At 44.7% G+C, this 21,534-nt stretch overlaps 6 protein-coding genes across 6 annotated transcripts; 3 read left to right on the forward strand and 3 right to left on the reverse strand.

Moving 5' to 3' along the window:
• Positions 1-1,949: 1,949 nt before the first annotated feature.
• DFL_007608 (uncharacterized protein) lies at positions 1,950-3,593 on the reverse strand (the record flags this gene model as incomplete). Its single annotated transcript, XM_067637217.1, has 2 exons — positions 1,950-2,932; positions 3,002-3,593. 2 exons carry the CDS (start codon positions 3,591-3,593, stop codon positions 1,950-1,952), a joined length of 1,575 nt encoding a protein of 524 aa, XP_067488756.1.
• A 5,049-nt stretch (positions 3,594-8,642) lies between these two features.
• DFL_007609 (uncharacterized protein) lies at positions 8,643-10,474 on the reverse strand (the record flags this gene model as incomplete). The annotated part of the gene is made up of 10 exons (XM_067637218.1): positions 8,643-8,672; positions 8,744-8,864; positions 8,931-9,316; positions 9,374-9,585; positions 9,644-9,675; positions 9,731-9,904; positions 9,964-10,129; positions 10,211-10,233; positions 10,296-10,305; positions 10,381-10,474. 10 exons carry the CDS (start codon positions 10,472-10,474, stop codon positions 8,643-8,645), a joined length of 1,248 nt encoding a protein of 415 aa, XP_067488757.1.
• A 361-nt stretch (positions 10,475-10,835) lies between these two features.
• DFL_007610 (uncharacterized protein) lies at positions 10,836-11,888 on the forward strand (the record flags this gene model as incomplete). Its single annotated transcript, XM_067637220.1, has 1 exon — positions 10,836-11,888. The coding sequence occupies one exon, from the start codon at positions 10,836-10,838 to the stop codon at positions 11,886-11,888; it is 1,053 nt and encodes a 350-aa protein (XP_067488758.1).
• Positions 11,889-12,244: 356 nt separating this feature from the next.
• Positions 12,245-13,412, reverse strand: DFL_007611 (uncharacterized protein; the record flags this gene model as incomplete). Its single annotated transcript, XM_067637221.1, has 2 exons — positions 12,245-13,080; positions 13,148-13,412. 2 exons carry the CDS (start codon positions 13,410-13,412, stop codon positions 12,245-12,247), a joined length of 1,101 nt encoding a protein of 366 aa, XP_067488759.1.
• A 5,397-nt stretch (positions 13,413-18,809) lies between these two features.
• Positions 18,810-19,566, forward strand: DFL_007612 (uncharacterized protein; the record flags this gene model as incomplete). Its single annotated transcript, XM_067637222.1, has 2 exons — positions 18,810-18,899; positions 18,973-19,566. 2 exons carry the CDS (start codon positions 18,810-18,812, stop codon positions 19,564-19,566), a joined length of 684 nt encoding a protein of 227 aa, XP_067488760.1.
• Positions 19,567-20,313: 747 nt separating this feature from the next.
• DFL_007613 (uncharacterized protein) lies at positions 20,314-21,419 on the forward strand (the record flags this gene model as incomplete). Its single annotated transcript, XM_067637223.1, has 3 exons — positions 20,314-20,567; positions 20,654-20,770; positions 20,852-21,419. 3 exons carry the CDS (start codon positions 20,314-20,316, stop codon positions 21,417-21,419), a joined length of 939 nt encoding a protein of 312 aa, XP_067488761.1.
• Between the last annotated feature and the right edge of the window lie 115 nt (positions 21,420-21,534).

Genomic DNA, 21,534 nt, shown 5'->3' on the forward strand with positions numbered 1-21,534 from the left:
TATCTACCAAATTCCATAGGGTGGTCACAGTTGCTTATAGGAGAGGGTTGTTATTTTCTATGTAAGTTTCAAGTGGGCTCTCTAGAATAATGTCATATCCATCTTCGTCTGGGATCTCCCCGGCAGGGATTCTAGTTCTAAACCGGGAAGCAACAGGAGAAAGTTAGTTTTAATTTAATGTATAAAGTACAGATGGTGTGGTGGATATAGATGGTTCAGCGAGTAGGAGGTGGAAGCATGGGCTGGAATATGGTTACACCTGATCTGTTGCATTTTTGTTCTCAACACTTCTTGGCGTTCTGGTTTCTATAAATCGTTCTCACTGCAGTTATTCTTTTAGAGGTCTCTTTCATCAACAAGTAAGGAGTCTGGCACTTAGGCATTCAGTTCTTTTTATCTTATTTATGCTACTTTATATATGCTATCCTGTCGTCTATATTATTTACAATGCAACCAGTTTCTACCGTCCAAATCATACTATTCTCTGCATACTTCTTACGTAAGCTGACGGGGCAGCTAGATTGCTGCTTGGCTCCCAGAGCCTACATGTTCACCTCCTCACAATGGCAATTGCCTGGGGTGACGAGCACCTAAGACGGTTTTCTTACCCGAAGCCTGATAACACTATCCCAAATGTCATATGACGCCCACTAAACCGGAACCGCATTGTTCTAAAGATATCGTAGGTACCAACGACCTAATTTGGTTTATAAAACCTAGGGAAAGTTTAGGTTAGCTGTAGGTAGATACCACGTGGTATTCGTGCCATGGTGAGATATATGTATTTATATCCATGTGCAATAGTCCGTCACGGAAATATCGGAAGTCAAAACGCGAGCTCGATAATAGATCTCTCCGAACGTTATAATTAACTTGCGCTACTATATATGAATTCATTGAATTGATCGGGATTTATATTTCTCACACGTCCGGTTACACCAAGTCTAAACATATGCTCTCAGCGTTCGCATCTTTCCTAAAGCACACGCTAAAACTCTACAGGAATTCTATGAAAGAAGAGGCTTGTGTGAATCCGATAGTTATAGCTTTGCATGAACTGAAAGTACGGCTAAGATTATCATAGTCCCGGTCAGATCTAACAACTTTTTTATACATAATGATGATTATAGATTTAGTTGAATACCTCATAATACTTCGACCTGAAGACGATCAGAACCAGCTGTTTCCCAAGAAGCTTGTCTACAGAATTGAATTTGTCAGTATACTTGTATTTGAACCAAGCTCTGTATTGTTACACAATGGTATAGTGCCACAGAAGAAGCACTTCTTTCGTTTGATTGAATCCATTGGCCGTCGGTAGAAATGAGCTTCCAAGTACTTTGTTTGACGGAATTAAGCCTCATCCGCCGTACGTACATGCATAAGTCAGATTGGTTATAAGGGAGCGCTCGATCGAGCGGCAATTCCCTTAAAACAATAGCGCAGTTTGACTTTTGGATAGGGTAGGCCTTACGACCCAGGGGTGTACACGTGCGTGTAAGATGGTTGTATGAAGTGGGTGTAGGGCTAGGGGAGAGCTAACCTATAAATGCAATGAGGATACTCGTAGATGACTATTTACGTAGTCTTGTGCTATTTACGTAGGACAGAAGGTTTTCTTTGACAATAACTTTTATTATCATTAATCGCTATAAGGAAGAGGGTATTTAGTATGCTATGATACTCTATATGTAGAAACGCCCAGAGAAGTAATATCGACTGAAGAATCAAAGAAATAGTTGGTTCTCCATTAGTATTGGTAAAAAAGTGATAGTTGAAAAGTAAAGCCATGGCTACAACCTGACACAAAATTTCTTGTGAGGGAACCGCGATATAAAACAAAATTGATGCGAAAGCCTATAGACCCGAAAACCCAGTTATATCATTAAACAACCCGTGTAAAACTAGAAGTGAAAAAGGCTTTATGAAAACAAAAATATGGGAAAGATTTAGTGATCGACTTTGGTGACTGGGATCTTCTCTAAATGATCTTCTTGTTCTTCTTCGGCACTAGAGGACTCCTCGTCGTGATTGAGCTCGGTATCGTCGAGCAACTTGGGGTTGAGGGCAAAGGAACCTCTTGGAATGAATGTGGACAAGAGCATGATACCAGACAAAATGCTGAAGTGAACACCGGCGATATAGAAGATACCGGACTGAATCTTCTCGTCGTTCTGCTCGCTGACTCTATCGATATATCTCCCGACGAGCGGAGAGACAATGGCATAGATAACGATGTAACTGGAGTAGAGGAAACCCATGACGGCACCCAATGGTGAAATGGAGTTTTCCTGGGATTCGAGACGAGCTAGGGAAGCTTGGATGTAAGCGGCAAGCGAGACATCACCAGCCGCCCAGCCGAAGGAGATCGGAATGAACGTAGCGGCTCCGATCCAAGCTTGATTGACTTGACCGCTTGGTGGATTCCAGTATGGCAGGTACCAAACAATAAGAAGGAGGATAGCATCGGATCGGAGCCATGGGATTGGCGTGTGGACGAGGTTGGTGAACAGGAAGACGAAGAGTGCACCCAATAATTCGCCAAAATTAGAACCGGCGACAATGATCTGCGCCCAAGCGGATTGTCCGAGGTAACGCTTTGCGACATAGGAACCAATGTTGTTTTCAAGGAAACGGTGACCGAACAAAGCGAAAGTGTAACCCGGGAGAAGCCAGATAAACCGACGAGAGGACATAACGATCGTTGCTCCCTTTACGGCGGACATCACGAACAAAACACATCCATCGGCCACTTGGAGGAGATAGTTTTTCTCATTGCCAACCTCAACTTGATAAGAATGCGGTAATCTAATCATAAACCACATGGAAGCGGCGCAAAAATAGAGGAGTGGAGTGATGATGAATGATTGGTTGTTTCCGCAGGCGGGGATCAAAGCGAGAGCGGTACAAAGGGCGCCAGTGGTACCAGTAACTACAATTCAACCTTAAAGTTAGAAACGAATACTCTATTGCGCACGTAGTTAGAGAATATGAGACTTACTTTCGTAGAAAATATGAACGAGGGAGTCCATTCTCTTCAACTTTTGCATGTTTCCACCGACAATGTCTCGAGGAATAACACGTCGGATCAATTCGACCATACCGTATGAGATACCAGACAGACAGTAGATTGGGATCATGGCATCGGTGTTATAATCGCCATAGTAAGCAAAGTTGTTCTTGTCGTACATCTGATCCCAGCCTTTTGGTTTGAGATAACCACCAGTAGCACGGTCGATAATGAGCAAAAGGGATGCGAAGAGCGCGAAGACAATGACAGCAATCGCGAGAACGGTTCTTGTCTTGAACCTCTTGATCAGAGGAGCAATGAGAATGGAACCCAAACATTGGAAGGCCTGGTTGAGACCTTGCAATAGACCGACTCTCTCGAATGTCTTTCTTTGGTAACCACCAACGTAGGCATCGTAGTCGTATCTGTTAGTCGCCAGAGCGATGACTGAACCGTTATAAGCCTCCAAACCGAACTTGTACAACATGATTCCCGCAATGTAGAATGCGATGTTGCGCTTCTCTTCCCTTGTGAAGAAACGCCAACTTTCGAGGACGCTCCATTTCTGCTTTTCCTCTGACATGATGATGATGTTAGAAATTGATCCCGTTGACTCTGCTCCTGATAGTTGAATACCCTTTGATGGAAGTAGTGAGAGGATAAGAAAGAGCAGATCAGCGCTGAGTATATACGAATATATCAGGCGACCCTGGAGAGAGAGTTGTTACTTTGTTCTACTCGATAACGGTACGATGGAGGAGAAAACTCATGCAGGTTGAGGCCGAAGAACGAGTGTATTATATATGCAATGAGGTCCTCAGGCACCGGCTTCTTGGCTTATGTTCGGGAAACCCCAAATGCTTGAAAACCCCTTGTCTCGTCCTATCGCGACATCCCCTCCCTCACACGTGTGGGACCATCGACAAGCCAAGAGCTCACACACACTAGGCATTTGGGACCAGAATTGCTCACAAATAAACTCATGGGCAAAATCGGTCAGTAAAATGGCGCGCTGTGTCCAAGGGAATCCCAATGTATTGTAGCCCTCCGCCGGTACCGGGGATGGATATTCAGGGTTAGAATCAAGGTGTCAAAAAGAAACAGGCACCGTCGGGCAGGCTGCCAGAAACAGGCAGTCGCCTGCAAGTGTTATCAAGGCAGATCAACGGAAAGGGTCATCCAGTCAGCTGGGCTGTTAAGCCGCAGTTGTGTGCGAGCGGGCATCGTGCAAGTTAACTAGTGCAGCGAGCAATCTTAACGAGAGTCAGTTGCGTGCAGCAAGTTTGGTTACAGAATTATGGATATAGTTTGCAATAGTTTGGGGGCAGCGAGTGCTTCTCTATTTAATCTTGGCTAGGCGTTCTTGGCTGTCGTTGGGGGAGCCAATTAGAGCGTGATCCAAGACAACGTGCCACGGGAAGGGCTCACGGCTGGCTCAAAAACTGTTGCACAAAACTCCAAACCCACAATTCGGTGAGTATCCATTCATGATACTTGCTGATACTCCGATGGATCCCCCCCCGCACACCTATCATTTTATTTCTTAGCCGTTCCCTTTGCCAATGAGAAGCGAAACTCTTGCTCAATAAATTCACTAGACGAGATGGTGCATGATACTATTACACGATATCCAGGGAGTCCCATGTCTCACGTTTGACTTTAGAGGGCATCGGCCGATATCGATACTACCTACTAAGCTTGTCTCAATACTTCCTTACCAAAAACTTAACTACCTACGATTCCAGTATATGCACATAGAAGTATTTGCAGTTTTTTTACTACAAAAGGTCAAATCGATTCGATGTATGGATTCCTCCCACCAAGGTTTCGAGGGTCTGTGTGTACACGTCAATATTCATGAGTACTTTATTCCATTGTGTCCTTTAACCTTATTGGTTAGTTCATTCATTGATGATGTCAATGTCATTGTCTCAAGGTGTGCTAGATCTCGGGTGACTCTAGTTAAACAGGACGATTAAGCAACCGCCTCGTTCTCTAGTTCCGGGTAATATCCTCTACGCAGAACCGAAAATAGATTCTTTGCCTATTGTTCATCTGGTGTTTATGACCCCAAGTTGGAGCTCGCTTAAGCGGCTCTAAAGAACGTATCGATCTACAATTAGCTCGAGTCTGTGCGATGGCAAGCATTTTTTATAGCCAACGCTATGTGATGCGCACCATGTGGATATAGTCCCGAAAACGAATCAGTGCAGTATATTGCAAAGGGTTGCCTATTACCAAGGTTAACTTGCAGAAGTCTGCACTGATGGAGAACTGAAGTGGAGAATTGGATGTGCTCCAAAACAACCGGATTTCTAAATTTCAAATAAAGAAACAAGCTAGTAAACCCCTTCCAATATTCGGGCCCGAATATATTAATATCTGCACATTTTGAGCGCATAGATGTTATAGAAGTGCCTAGGTATTCATGAGTCGACACTCAAGCAAAGTTCTACTATTTTGTGTGAGTAAGCTGACTGCTAACGAAGCCTACGGTACATACAAGCTTCCAGCAAGGCAAATTTCTGGAGATAATTTCAGGGTCGTATGTTGGCCCGTGCGTATGCATGGCTGCGTTTAATAGCCTTGAGATCAATTGGCCAATGTATTTGTTTTTTGACTCAGGTCGACTGATTATGACGATCACCACTCTCAACTGTAAATCCAGTATCGATGCTTGCGCTTGCATAGGAATAACCAACAGGCCGTCCCAGGAGCTTGGCGACAAATTTGGACGCATGCACGTCAGTCAAAACAGACGGAATTTTTTTCTTGAAGACTTCCGCCACTAATTGGAATGGTCAATAATCGAGAACTTGAATTCAAAGTTTTCTTGTAAATCCGTGATCCATGTCGACAAACCAGGCCTCACGAACGACAATTGTTCCACGCACTCGCTAAATTAGTGATTCATGCATGATAGGATAGTATCGATTAATCGAGATACCGATTAGATACTTACCTATCACTATCATGGCTGGAACCACAGCCTCGGCGCAAAAATACCGAACTCGTTTTATGTAAACCAGTTACCGCCAAATACATCAAGATCCCAGATTTCTGGATCAGCTTGACATTCCTGCCTAACAAGATGTGGAGGTTTCGCTCTAGGCAGTTGCAACTGTCATGCGTAACTAATCGGGCTAGAAAACGTTAAACACGCGCACGAATCAGAGAAGCGAGCTGAGGCACGATCTAACCGGGGCCCTAAATCCCTGGCTTTTACCCTTTAGAAGACACATTCTTGCTTGGTAATGTGTGGATCTTAGTGTCGGACGAGCAGCCAAGCTGATCCAAAATTTCGATGACATGAGATCACATTCTCGCAACAATCAATAGACCCACTTGTTCAAAAATCTGTCTCCAAGCTTTTGGCTTGAATTGGGCAACGGCAATCAACCAGACCCCCCGAGCCGACCAATGTTACGTACGCAGGCAAAGGCAGTGGGAAAATAAGCCATGATAATATATTAGGTTTTGCCCTTGGCAGCTAGCACTCCTGTGAGCTATAATTACCTGAGTTGTTGCCTGTATATGATGGGATTCGCAAGTGCAAGGCAAGTCCTCAAAATCGCTGTATCCTTCAGTTGAAACTAGCATACAGATCAGGGGGTCGAATTCTCGGCCTGTTGAGCTTAACTATGGCCCGAGTTTCCGTATGGCCTCTTCGACTACCGATAGCTAACCTAAATTCGCAGATAGCTGAATAATTTTCTCAAAAACCAAGGCTGTGGAGTCGAGGATTTTTCTTCAGAACCCAGCCTGGTATGACAAGCTTATAGGTACTAATTACCCCGAAGTTCATTGGGGGTCTTAAACGTTTACTGAACGCTGTGCACCGACTCATATCTGGATGAAGCTTAATTAACGTTGTTGCACATTGTTCGCCACGCTCCTAGTCAGGAATACATGGCCGTCATTTGTATTATTAGTCATGAAAGATCCCCTCTAAATAATTTCGTAAGGGTCCTATACTAACCCTGAGTTAAATCTACACTGCCTAAAACATACACATGTATCGCGTGAACTGAATCGCACCGCGCTCGGGGCTAATGGTATAGCTCCCCTCTCTTGAAATCTACCCCGCTTGGGAATACCAGTCCCCCGTTAAAACGCGACCAACTTCCCAAAATCAATAAATACTCCATTTTGAAACCGCCACTTGTTTATCCCGATCTACGGATTGCAACAACTTTCAATATAAAAGTCTTTCCCACGACAGCAAAAAGCTGTCAAAATTCGATCTTGTAAGAAACTCGCCTATTAATACCAAAACCATACATGCATGAAGGACCCACATTTTAGGCCTCCCGTTTTGACGGAATACCAAAATCGAAACCATACACGGGAATGCTAAATGTTGCATCTTGTGTATGCAAGGTTTATGCGACATGCGCTCCAATTGAGCATTCTTATTCGTCAACGCTGTGTTCAGTCTGGTTAGGGACCTGGGCGTGGACAAACAAAATTTTTTATATTATATTCGATAGTCTTCGAAGTCAATCTTCTATGCAGGACCAGATTTGTATCTGCGCAAGCGAGATACATCTTTCCCTGGTTTGAATGTGCTCGTGCGACCATATATATTTCTTAACACCACGGCTGCGGGATCTATGGAAAACGAGAGACCCGCGGGATGGACCTCAGTGCTCCCTCACACTTGATGTGGCGGAGGCAAGTCTCACTTTTTAAATCTTTGTAACTGGCTTGATTAAGAGTTCAGCTTCAATTACCGTATCCATGTTTTTAATCTCAATATATTATGTTTCAGCATTCTTCGTTTTTTGTTTGATTGACCAATCGCCCCATCGGCACGGGTTATATTTACTTAAGTGCTTAATGGAACATAATTTCTCGAGACTCCGTGATGCCCGCCCTGCAGGTACCCCCACTCGAGCCCTGAGTACCGAACCCGTAAGCTTGGTCAATTGCAGTCCGCTTTCTTCTGACATGTGCAATTTCCTCTCTCGAAGCACGGATAATATGTTGCTAGAAAATTGCCTCCCAACATTTCTGTATTTATTGCATTGCACATTGGATAACTTAGCTAGTTGCAACACTCCACCGTGCACCCCCTCAATATTGCTTTTGTAGAAACCAGGAGATCTCGAGACATGATGCTCATGTCCCTACCCCTTTTTAGTAGTTATCTGGAGTAAGGGTACCCGGGTACTCCGGGTAGTTTTGCAGGTCAGACACTCCTCGGGCGGTTTATGTCTTCGATCAAACGTCACAAAGCTTTGAGTTGTATAATAGGAGGTTTCCCCAAGGTATATATTAGACAATGGCATCGATCCAAAAACTGGCCCCGTCTCGTACCTCACATTACGTAAACGACAAATTCGGCTAGCATATCGAAATGAATTGCCCATGCTGTTTGGTACCCAGCCACTACAAGATCTAAAAGTCAACCTCCCTTAGTCGAAGCCAACGCATTGTTGATACAAAATGCAACATAATTCAGTATATCCTCAAACATGACAACATTATGAAGCTTAGGCTCTATAGTAGTGGAGGCGGTTGGATTACGCTTCTTTCAATTGTGGAACGAAATATCTATCTAGGAACCAGGGATGTCTATAATACCAGCATAAGCGCAAACTCTAAGATAATAAGTGGGCGATTTCGGTTCTCAAGCTCGCCCAACCTTGAACGATATAATCTAAAAATTGTAGATATATAAGCATTAAGTTTCACCAGCCAGGGGAACGGCAAGGTATTTATGAAACTTACATCATTCTTTCCAGATTCTATTAGATCTTCTTCCGATACTTTCATTCCACCAGCAGTCTCTGCATACGCTATCGGTGCATCACCCATAATCTTCTTCGCAATATCTGCAACTGTAGAACCTCTAAATTCCATATAACATCAATAATTTGGCTATTCTCTCAGCTCTTAAAATTGTTGCATAGCTTACCGGTTCATCAAAACGCAGTCCCTAAACACCTCATTGCCATCAGAGCTCCCAAACGTATGTATATTCCTCACCGGCCATACCGGTATCAACCCCAATACACCTGCTGCCCGTTTTAACACATCCACTACTCCAGTACTTCCGTGTCTATACAGTACCAAGTCTTTCAGATTGTCAATACGATTAGCGAGTTTCTCGTCCATCTCTTTTAAGCCTCCTCCTTCGGGGTCGCCGTCATCGATAAGGTCTTGCCGTGTATCTATGTACTCCGCTCCTGGTGTATATTTAATGTAGTTTTGCTTTGCTAACCGACGGAGAAATATTTCTGATATGGCGGAAGTTAGGACCATGGGATTATGTGGGTATTTCTTCGCGATTTTAGCAATATTCTGCATGAATGAAGATTAGCTTTCTGAGCACCACAGTGGATGGTCCAAAAGGTGTACTTTATCAGCGTCCGAGTGATCAATCTTATTGAGCGCAAGGACTGTCGGAAATTTTTCGTCAATAAAGGCGTTTACGACCGCCTCTACTATCGCATTATCCCATGTTTCAAGTGGAGCTTTTAACGATAAACGGTCAAGGGTTCTTTGTACGATGGCGGCGTTACTACTATAACCCGAGAATTGGTTCTGAAGGGTCGCAACTGCTGTTGATTCTACGTAAGATGCCTAATTAGTATAGAGCATGTATAATAAACCCGATAAACAACTTACTTGTTGCGATATGACGTCGTTTTATGCTCTCCCTAGAGGGTGTTAATTGCAGGTATTGCACTCATTGATAGGGAAGTTTAGTCCCACCATTTCTCCATGAGATTTCCTAATATCCATCTCATGATTTCCTCCCTAAGCCAGATGATATCGTAACTAGGGTCATAGCCTCTTGTGTTCTTTCCTTCAGCATCCGTAGTACCACTAACATCAACAACATGCACCAAGCAATCCGCATGTCGTAAATCGTCCAGGAATTTGTTCCTATGTTTCATTAACCTAACTTAACCCTAAGTTTGTCCGAATATTCAGGGAAGTCTTACCCTAAACCTCGTCCTTGATGCGCACCCGGTACAAGCCCAGCAACATCAAGCAATTCGATCGGAACAGATCGCTTGCCATTCGTACACCAGCCATAGTTTGGCTTACACCGTTCAGAAACATCGTATCGAGCGCAAGCGCAGTCAATCTGTAGGTATCCGATGGCGCCTGGCCGGTCGAAAATATGCTAAAATTAGCATCATCGTATTGCTTTGTATCGGCTGTCTGCAGCACGGCGGCTCGTCTTACGTTGTGGATCGATGGTCGTAAAGCTGCATATACACTATCAGTGGCCTGTGATTTATCTAGGGGTAATACAGCATAAAAGGCGTACGGATAGTTCCCTAGGACGCCCTAATCAGTCCATAATTCTTTCGACACTGTGCGACGGAGTCTCACGGATCAGAAGCCAGTCGTACCGACTTTACTTGACGCATCGGTCAGTGAGTTTAATGTCGATGACTTGCCGGACGAGGGCTTTCCAACGAGTGCAATTAATGGATCTCGGGGCATCGTGCGGAATATTAAAAAGAAAATCTACAAGATCTATCGGTTTCGAAGCTGTCTGAAGATGGTTGCTGCAGGATATGTAGGATGGGATTTAGAGTATGGACTCATTGGGTCCGGAAAAGTGCGACTGACAGGGATACCAAACCCGGTAATATACCCGAGGCTCCTCCAAATCCCGCAACACATCTGCTCTGACATCCCCGCGAGACTACAACAGGACTTCGTTACGAGGCTTTGAATGATATAAGTCGGCCGTGGCCCAGCCTGCACTTTGAGAAAGCGAAGGTGGCACCGATATCACTCAATTAACCTCTTATTCTACTTCTATTGTCGTAGTAGCAAAGAAGCAGCTGGTTTTACCAAAATGGCGTCCCATCCTATGATTATTGACACCCACATTCACCTCTGGCGGACCAAGGACATCTCCACACTCGCTTGGGAAACCCCAGAAAGCCCTCTGTTCGGCACATACGATATTCCCAGATACTTGAAGTCTATTGCCTCTACCCCTTCAAGCTACTCAGGCTTCGTATTCGTCGAAACGGATAGGAAATACACCGACCCCAAAGACCCATCCGAGGATCTTAAATGCTGGGAACACGTTCTCGAGGAATATCGATTTGTGCTTGGCCTCTCGAGAGAACCGGAATGGAAAGGCTTAGTGAGGGGTATCGTTCCATGGGCACCAGTTCATCTTGGCCGTGAGGCTATGGAACGGTACCAGAAGTTATTGGATGCTGTCGATGCAGAAATATATGGGGGAGAAAAGCATGAATTACTAGTCGGGTTTCGATACTTGCTCCAAGATAAGCCACAAGGAACAGCGTCGCTCCCAAAGTTTGTGGAAGGGTTGGAGTATATAAGGGACACGGGGAGGACATTTGACGTTGGTGTCGATTGCAATCGGCATACCTTGTGGCAGCTTGAGGAAGCAGTTCCAGTGTTGAAGCGAGTGAAAGGACTAAAGATAGTGCTTAATCATCTTTCAAAGCCACCACTTGGAAGAGAGCCAGAAGGAGGAATAGCAAGATGGAGAGAGTTAATGACAGAACTAGGGGAAACCCAGGCTGCCGTGAAGCTATCCGGCGGATTTTCGGAGATACCACCAACCCTAGCGAAAGATGGAGACGAGTTCCCCGAACAAAAAATGATTAGCATGGTTTTAGATTATGCACGGCCCCTCTTTCAAATATTTGGAGCCAGCCGAATAATATTCGGTAGCGATTGGCCCGTGTGTGGTATCGGATACGAAAACGTCATGGGTGAACAGACAGGAGCCTGGCCTGAGTGGTTTAAAATTTGTACCGCCGTTAGGAAACAACTTAAAGAGGAAGGAGGGGTAAAAGGCGAGCCGGAGGACTGGGATGGCATATGGGGAAAGAATGCTCTCAGTGTATATAATCTAAAACCTCAGTAGTCTCGAAAGCTGGGTGAGTATCTATGCCCCATAACCTCACCTCTGACTAAATCGTGTTTTTTGCGCGCCCTGCATGCATTTCCTTTACGTGGCATCGAATCCAAGTGTTTCAATATTGTACAAAAGATTTAGATAAAATTCAAGCGTGAGAGAACCAGTTATTAAGATTTTGTATTTTGAGAAAGAGATGAGCTAGCTAGCCGGGTATCATATAACAATTCTTGTGTAACGAAGCAAAACCGAGAGCGAATAACCTTAAGAGCCCAGCATGTGGAATGAATAACCTAAAAATAGTCCCAAAACTACCGCTGCAGTCCCAAACAAAAGAAAATCATTGATTTCTCAAACTCAATACTTTAGAAAGCACGCCCGTAAAAGCTTGGAGAATTGAGATTCCTCAAATCCAAAGCAATGGGTATAGCCCCACTCATAGCACTAGTGCTACTAAAGCGCCCGTTAAGGCTGGCAAGAGAACCCTTCCTCACACCGACATTCTCCGGAATTAGGCTTGGGCCCCGTACAATCGTTGGGCGTCTGGCCATGGTCCTGTTGGCGCCCGGCATTGGGAAGTTTGGAATGCTCATGCCAACTTGAATGGTGCTCGTCGACTGTCTATCCATCTTTTCCTGGCGAGCGAATTTTTCAACGTGTTCAGCCAATGCTTTCTCGAAATTATTTTCATTGGCCTCCACATCACTCATTCTGTCGAAGGACTTGTCGGAGTAGGTAAGGCCGCTATTACGACTCCAGCGCTTCTGTTGTTGGAGATCCTGCTCATGTTGACCAGCCCATTGAATAAGGATCAACATGAAGTAAACTTGGAAGGCGTTCATGAAACCCCAGCCAACCTGTAGTCTCTCGAAGCTCTCAGCGGTGCTGAGACAAAGGTCTACCCAAGGTTTTGGTGCTGGAAGGGTTTCCCCGTCCCAGAAAACCAAAGTCGTAACGCACATCTCGCGAGTCGTGGTCGCCGATTGGAAACCATAGAAGAACCAGAGTCCAGAAGCAGTGCCGTATAAAATCATTAAAAGCATAGCGACGAGTCGCATAATGCGGATAGCAGTAGGAGAACAAGAGAATCGCCCCCAGAGAACCGAGAACCCGCAATAACTGATTACGCCGAAGAAAACGCTCCAACAAAGTAAAACAATGGCCATAATGAACCAGATTTTGCCGTAGTCGAGTTTTCCAGCTAGAGGCCCCAACATATTAGTTCGGAACTACTACCAAGCCTAACACCAAATGCATGCAGCACTTACAAATAACGATTTGAATTCCTCCCCAAAACGCCATAACAGCTTCACAAAACGAAAGAATAATAATAAACCGTGCCCAAAAATCCAAAGAAATTCCGAGTCTAAAAACTCTGCGCCACAATGATTCTTGCACTTGCATGATTGACGATGCTTCGCTTCCAGGCGGAGTCGGCAATTTTTTGTTGATAAAGTCGATGTTGGAGAGTGTCAAAGGTCGCAAGCTGCTTTGGCTTTGGGTACTCGAGCTCCTCGGCTCCGGAGTGGGCATTCTGACGAAATGTAAATTAGAAGGCGTTCCTACAACTACACCTCTTGCTGTACCAGGTCGAGCATAATTTGATAGGGCTGATTCACTACGGTCGATTTCTACTGCTGATGGACGTCGGATCGAGGAAAGAATAGTATCGAAAACTCCACTCATTCTCTTCTATGTCCCAAATTCCCGTGCCGAAATAATTATTGTCCTCGTCCAGGAGGATGTGTTGATATTAGAATATTAAATTATTTTTTTTTGAAAGATAAGGCAATTCTCGGAATTGTCAAACGAAGCCTGCCGTCGAAGAATATCAAAAAACAGAATGTCGTAAAGAAAGTAAAGCTTCTCTCAAAGAAGCATAAGGCAGTGAAATGAAAACAAAGGAAAGGAATGTGGTGGTAAAAGAACGAAGACCACCAAATTACCTGGAGGCTATCGACAGGTACGACAGAATAAAAGAGAAAAAAGAAGAGAGCAGAAAAGAGACTTCATAACGGATTTCACTAGCGTGATGTGCTGCTTAGCCTGCTGTCAAAATCTATAGCACCCCCTCTTTGGCTCTGGGCTTTCCTCAGAATAGTAACAGATAGCACCTTGGATGTGCTGGATAGCTCAATAACAGGGGCTTCTACGACGGCAACCAGCTCGACCGATCCTGGCCGAGCCGGAGAAGGCTCAAACATCGTACGTACGAGGCAGGTTCGGTGACGTTCTGCGCGGAGACCTTAACGAGAAGGGTGTGGGACTACTATTCGCAAATTTTTCTTAAATTGAAGAGGGTAAAGCATGAGAGTCGGTCATATCAGGTACAGAAGCTAACCATTGGGGGAGAAACATCGTTTCGATACCTTTCTCCTGAGCGATTCGCCGTGCTTAGCGGTGAAAAATGATGTTGGCCTAGCCATAAGAGCTCGAGGGCGTGTCAAGTTAAGAGGCGGAGCAGCACAAGAGGTTTTGAAACATGGCAATGCGACTTGTGGTGTTTTGATTTCGCAACTCAGCTTGTCGGAAACTTTCCAAAACGGCAAATTAGGCGAGTCCAGGATCCCTGTTGTGGCCGCAACGCAGAAGCTTGTCTCCAACAGTAGAGATTGTGGACGAGGACGATATCGAGCTCGAGTGAATTTGTGAATGAATTAGCCTAAAGATCTAATCATTCAACTGGCATATCGTGCATTAGACAGTTAGTGCGAGTTCGAAAGTAAATTATCGGTTATTCTTATTCCAAAATCTGGAGTGTTCCTGCGTCAACTGCATTATAGACACAGACTGTGATGCGTCTTGTATTTGGCCATTTGGATAAGCACAATGGTTTCGCTGTCTTGAAGAGCTGGTCTAGGGGTGAGTATTGTCTAGACTTCAACCTGACCTGACTAACAAACAAATCTCTAGCTAGTCAAAATATTAATAGAAACACACTGTAATTTTACAGAGTCACCATTATCATGCCATGCCAGAGAGCATACTTCGGCAGTCGGCCAGACCCTGCATGTTCTCCGCCAAACATCGGTATTCTAGAACTCTAAGCTATCACTTACACCAAAATGTCTTGCATCCATGTGCTATCTGCATCAGGCGGATTTCATGACAGCAAAACATGCAAACTGATTGCGTGGTCCGGGAATCCAGCTGTTTATTTCGTTACGACATCTATTTAATTTCTTATCTGGTAAAACTTTTTTTTTGTTCTGGGATATTTTTGGAAAAGCAGGTTTAGCCTACCTATGCTGAGGTAGTTAGCAACCTAAGCTATTGGTGATTCAACCTGCGGTTTACATTGTCGGATCCGACATCTTTGGGCACTAAGGGAACTAATGTACAAGTCATTGAAACTGATTTTAGGCTCTGAAGCATAAGTCAAGAAATCGTGGTGGATCCGCTTGTATACAAATATAATGCTATACCCTTGGAGCGCTGACGCGTCAAGCTGCCATGAGAGCCGCATAATACATCTAGTTAGGGAGTTCTTCATACTGAGTACGTCTTATATATTTGAAGCATTAATTTTAGAACACCAGCTATAGTACGACCTCGGCCGACAGTAGATAGGTGTGAGCTATAGAATTCAGTAATTGATCGTGATACAAGAGCTACTTGATAAATAAATTGGCATCGGGTATCGTAGGAGCTTTGCCTTAGAACTACTATTTGGAACTTAGTTATATCCGAAATCTATATTCTAGCTTTCTTCAGGATTAGCTCTATAGAGCCCTTCAGAGCCTCGTTAGTAGTTACAAACCCCAGACTGAGATAATACGAAAGCTATGCACAAGTCAATGAGAATAATCTAATTGGTCCTGTGCCTGCACAGAATTTCTGCGTGCATCTAGTCACCGGGTAGACATTTTAGCACGGCTGCACTATGATGGAGCAGTATAGCAGACTGATAATGCAGTACTCCGTCTTCGATCATATGATGACAGATTGTAATCTTAACTCCTTTGATCCGCCTCGATATCTTGGGATTATGGTCAACCAGTATCTAAGCAAAAATGCAACCTAAACCGCAGCCCTGACCTTCAGTCACTAATCTCTCTCTCATACTATTAGCAAAGGCGTAAAACCCAGCTCCTGACCTCCAACATCCAAATCCGATATCTCTACCCGATACCACCTAATATTCCAAATAATCAATCGACTCATGTAATCCTAGCGCAGGAGAAAAAATCAGCCCATACACTTTAGCTATCTCGCTTTCGGATCTCCTATCCTGCCTTCGCAAGGAAAAAAAAAAGGGGGGTTCACATTGGAATGCAAAATGCATAGAGCTCGGAACAAGGGCCCCACAAGAACTATGTATCGTAGCTTTGATGCAGCGTAATCTCAGCTAGGATTTTCTACCTTAAAAAGGGTTGGTTAGTCAAAAAATTTCGAAGGAAAAGAGGGGAATGGCATAACCTATTTTGCAAGGGAGATAGTATTTTGAACCATGTCAGTCAATCGCATGGAAGCTAGGAAGGTTCTCATAACGAAGCATGAGCTTCGCATCCCTTTCTCGGTAGAATCCAAAGATTACCTATCGAATGAAATTGCGACCGTGGTCCGAGAGGCCGTTAGAGAACATTAATAGAGACTTATAATTATAAATCGACACCGGCGTCCCCACAATTATTGAAATGCCTTTCAAAGAGCCAACCCTATCTATGCTTACCCGCCGTAACGGAGGAATATATTCCGACGTACAGGTACATTCGCGAGAAGTACCAAGCTCGGTGCATGCGCGATGTTGCATGGATTGTGGGCTTAAGCCGCAAATTCAAAAAGCCAGCAATGGCTAGTCAATGAACCCTGTAGAGCAGATCATCTATTGTATTCCTCCGCCCGGGAAATTTTTATAAACTATTGTGGGGACGGGAAGGATTGTATCGAGGGGTAAGCTTCTTGCATAGACATGTAGGTCTTTGGGTAGTATTTTTGCACTTTAGTAGAATTAGGGTTCACATGTTGGATTTAGGGGATCTATGCCGTCAGAAATTAGGATCGGACTTCTGAATGACGAGCATCTGACTGTTAGAGAAAGAATAAGATTTTTCCAGCCCTATTAGCATGTAGCATCGCTCTTGTTACACAGACATTCTCTGTGGGGAATACAACGGTGTGTTTCAACATGCGAAAGGAAGTCTGGCGCGGCTGAATACCACCCTTCAATACTCCAGCTCCGAATAACAATTTATTCATGTTGATATTAACCCAATATGAATAACCTTTGAATTGAATTTGACATCTTAAAATCCTGGTCTAGCCGTTTGACAGAGGGTGAACGATTGTGACCGTTCTCAGCCCTTCTCGCTTCCTTGGCGAGGACCTGCAAGCTTCGATTCGCGTTCGAATGCTTTTGAAAATTTCCGAATAGTTCCGCCCCACCTGAACAAGCTGACATCTTCAACCGACCAGTTTCATGGCACATGGACGTTTGAGAAGAGCAAACACATCCGAAATATTGAAGGGATTTCTGAGGTTGCGTCTTGGCCAGTTCATGCTTAAGCTTGATCTTTCACTGCCATGTGTATCTGCATTATTATTAAGCTTAGTGTACCGACGGGGAGGAGCATTTTTTTCATGAAGGCAGTTATCAAGGGTCTCTTGCTGGATGGTCTGAGAATCATTAATTCTGCAGGTTCAGGGAACTAGGAATAGCCAACCAACCAAATATCAGTGCGTTTTCGGGAGGGTGGGTCAACGATGTCGGCCAAGATCTGGGGCAAGATGCGTGCACGCAGCCTCCCTGCCAGCCAGAATTAGGCTCGAGAGCCAGCTCAACCATCAAGAGCTTGGTTACAGAACCGCTGTTAAGTAAGATGCTTAGGTCAATCGCTCGGCCCTCCGTAGAACGTTATCCTATCGAAATACCCGTCGTGAGAATTGTGAAGAGGATGTATAATACTAATTGCATCTTGGCGTAGGGCAAGATAGGTAATCTATCGGAGTTCTAGCTTCGACCTGTTAATGTTATAGAACCGGCGGCCGTGTCGGCCCGTCGGTTGTACAGGGTACTCGATGCAGCTCTGGCGGTAACTTCAGCTTCTGCATCGCTGGAATAATTCGCCTGATTAAGAGGACGGAAGAGGCGTTGACTAAAAGAAGCTTGTCCCTTGTTCTTGGCCGGGGGTGAAGAAGTAGCCCTCGCTTCATGAAATTTTTTATTTTTTTTTTCTTGAAGTTTACCTGGATAGCCGATTAACTGAATCGCATGAAGGATAGCCCGGTTGACAGGATTCCAATGCCATGTCCGCATGTGTATACCCCAATTGTGTTGGAAGTAACCTGTACGACCAACCACGATCGTCTGCCCAGAAGCCCCCATCGAAGCTTTCCAACGAATTAGCTTCTGATATGACCCTGTTCGACGACATCATCAGGCTAATTAGACGAAATTACAGCGAAGGGGGGGACCTTGACCCAAAATGTCAAAAATAGCAGAATGCAACTTTGAACGAAAGGAAGTTCTGACTACAAATTTTCGATTTTTACACCACAATGAGGGAAAAGATTTCGTCGTTCAGCTTGGCGTTTGGATCTGCGAAGCTAAGGGGAACGTCTGGGACCCTATGGATCATATTTCATATGCTGTCCCTCTGCGCAGCCGCACACCCTGCGCACATGAGGTAGTATTGTAGTGACTTGGCGGACGGTATATAATTGTCGATCTTTCCTCGCTCGATCTGAATGTCCTACCGGTTTCCGATTACTAGCAGATAGGCAAATACCGAAGTCGTCCAGCTGGCCAGTATAAAATTACTTATACGCATATATACCGATCCCAACGGACGAGTCGCACATTCTCAGAATCGAATATTCGACCCTGCGGAACAATTACAAGTTGCGGTTGATAAATTTACACAAAAGATTTTATATTCATTTTACAATTTGTCCTTGACAAAATCAACTATCCCAGACCCCGTCGACAAAATGAAGGGTGCATTCATCACTGTTTCCTTCGCAGCTCTAGCTGCCGCTCTTCCTCAGGATGGATATATCACGAGGGTGACCACCAGAGTTGTAAGTTATAAAATGAGATTCCACACAAGCCCCTTGCATAGTAGTGCTGCGATTAACCGTGAATACCATCTAGACCCCAACTCCTAGGACCACTACGACTTGCGACCTCACAATCTGTGCCGACTACATCAACTCCTGCGGTATGGGCTACGGTGGCTGCTACCCTGCCTGTCCTGGTCTCCCAACCCCAACATTCACTCCACCCCCATGCCCAACAGCCACACAGAAGCCCACCAAGACTACAACCAAGAAGCCTTGCCAAACAATCTGCGTCGATGCCGTCAACGAGTGTGGCATTAAATATGGTGGCTGCTATTGCAGCGAAGAGCCCTTCCCATACACTAAGCCACCATGCCCAACTACCACTAAAACTAAGACTACCGCAACGCCATCCCCTACTCCTGCTGGCCCAAGAAAGTGTGGTGGCCTACAGGGTCTTAGATGCAACAAGGGCGAGATTTGTATCGATGATCCAAAGAGCCCTTGCGGCATTGCGGTTGATTGTCTTGGTATTTGTATTGTTGAACAGTTCTGTGGTGGGTTCGCTGGGTTTCCATGCAAAACCAAGGGTGATGTCTGCATCGACGACCCAAGGGACAACTGCGATCCTAAGAATGGTGGTGCTGACTGCGGTGGCCTCTGCGTTCCTGAAGCCTGGGTCTATTAAATTTTATAATATGCTATCAATGCCTTAAACTCACAAATGGCTGTAGTTGATGGCAATTATTATTTTATTCCTGTATATTCTTCGCATTATTGCAAACTGCATTTGATGTTTCTAGCTTTGATGATACATGCATGGCGGGGTCGGGTTGATGTTATTAGCAGTCATTATGAATATCATTTCTTCTATTAACTTGAGATTTCCCACGCATCTATCTTCTGTCTGAAGTTTTCATGTTACATACTACAGAGGCAAATTCGTCTTACGAACTATATCGACGTGCCAAGTTATAACGTTATAACGATGCACTCTATTTTAAACCATGATGAAAATCGAATAGAATGTTCTAAATGTATTCTTAAACTTTCTCGTTGACCTATCACATCGAAGGTTCAATTCGCATAGTCAAAAGGGATATTTTAACCAATTCACAGGTTATCCAACAAACCAATATACATATATGGCCAGGTACTCTAAAACAACCGTCTACGCCGTCTACAAAACGCCACAGAAGTGGTACATATGCGACATCCCACATGACAACTCAAACCGGCTTAGCTGTGGCGCTGCACAAGTCAGCTCCTTTCACTTCTTCGAAAACAAAAAGATCGCGTTTCGAATCCCAACATTCCAAAGACCTTCGATGCCGTCGTCGCCGTCGTCGCCTCCGTATTCAGGGATTAGGGATATCCCGAGCTAGAATTCGCACCAGTTAGGTTTCTTCATATCCGTTTTCTCGCCCGAAGAAAAATGGCGACATCCCCTCATTACAGTAGAAGTCCGCGGGAGCGCGAGCGACAGTTGAGCACAACGGTACCTCCGTACACCGAGGAAGAGGAACGGTGGTTGAAAAAAAAGTTTGGTGATGAATATCACTTTTTAAGATTTGTTGGGCTCGATATACGCCGGGCGGATGATCGCTATGCGGGACGAAGATTCCTAAGGAAGATTAGAAATGGAGAGCTATCACTTGATATATTTGAGAGTGAAGCTAGTTATAGTGGGTAGGTACTGGCTGGCCTTCATCCCGAGAGTACTCTCAGTCTAAGAAGATCCTGATAAAACTAACGGCATTTTGGCGAGGGACTAGTTCTAGTACTGAGGATGATAGTTCAGAGACTAGTACAGGGTCCGATACCGAAACTACGACTGAAACGGAGTCGACTGTAACAGATAACGAGAGATATGGGGCCGATGATTACGTCTTGTAAGTGGGCGGAACAGTCCCTTGGAACCCCTCATGACATTAATATTCCCAAGACATGCGCTAACAATATATTTCTTCTAGAACCACCCGAAATCCCATCATTTGCCACAAACTCCCAAGTGGCGGTGCCTATAACACAGATTGGATCTGGTCAACCATGTCCAACGTCCATGTTGCAAACCACCTGTCATGGTTCAAAACCTATACATCGTTCGACGGCCGAACAGAAGAAGGTCTAGAGATAATCGGCGCGGGTACCGTTGAACTCCCCGTCGAAACGAATAAGGGAGTCGGTATAATAACCCTCAGAAACGTCGTTCACATCCCCTCGGCAAAATGCAATACCCTCATGACTATGGGACCCGGTGCGCAATACGGAATGGAAGCGGATTTTTCTAAATCGCGGGGTCGGATATTCTTAGATAGAGAGAGGAAAGCCTGGGCATTTTTGGATTCTCCAAGTGGAAGGTTTCTACGGCTAAGGCTCGTGGGGCAGGCGGATATCGAGAGTAGCTTGAGTAGGGAGGATTATGTGCTACGAGCTACATTATCAAATAGTCAAGTATTCCATCTGGCGAAGAAAGTATTAGATGAGGAGATTCAGCAGCTATACGATCTCACACTACCTCGCGGGATTTCACCGGATTAATTAGACTTAAGTGGACTTGATTGTGCTTTCAAGCCAATCAAAGAGAGTGGTTCTCCAAAGCGAACCGTAGAGCCTGCAAAGAATCCGGTCGCATGCAATCTACTAGTAGTAAAGA

This window comes from Arthrobotrys flagrans (genome assembly GCF_004000055.1).
Source record: "Arthrobotrys flagrans strain CBS H-5679 chromosome Unknown unitig_8, whole genome shotgun sequence".
Classification (NCBI taxonomy): Eukaryota; Fungi; Ascomycota; class Orbiliomycetes; order Orbiliales; family Orbiliaceae; genus Arthrobotrys; species Arthrobotrys flagrans.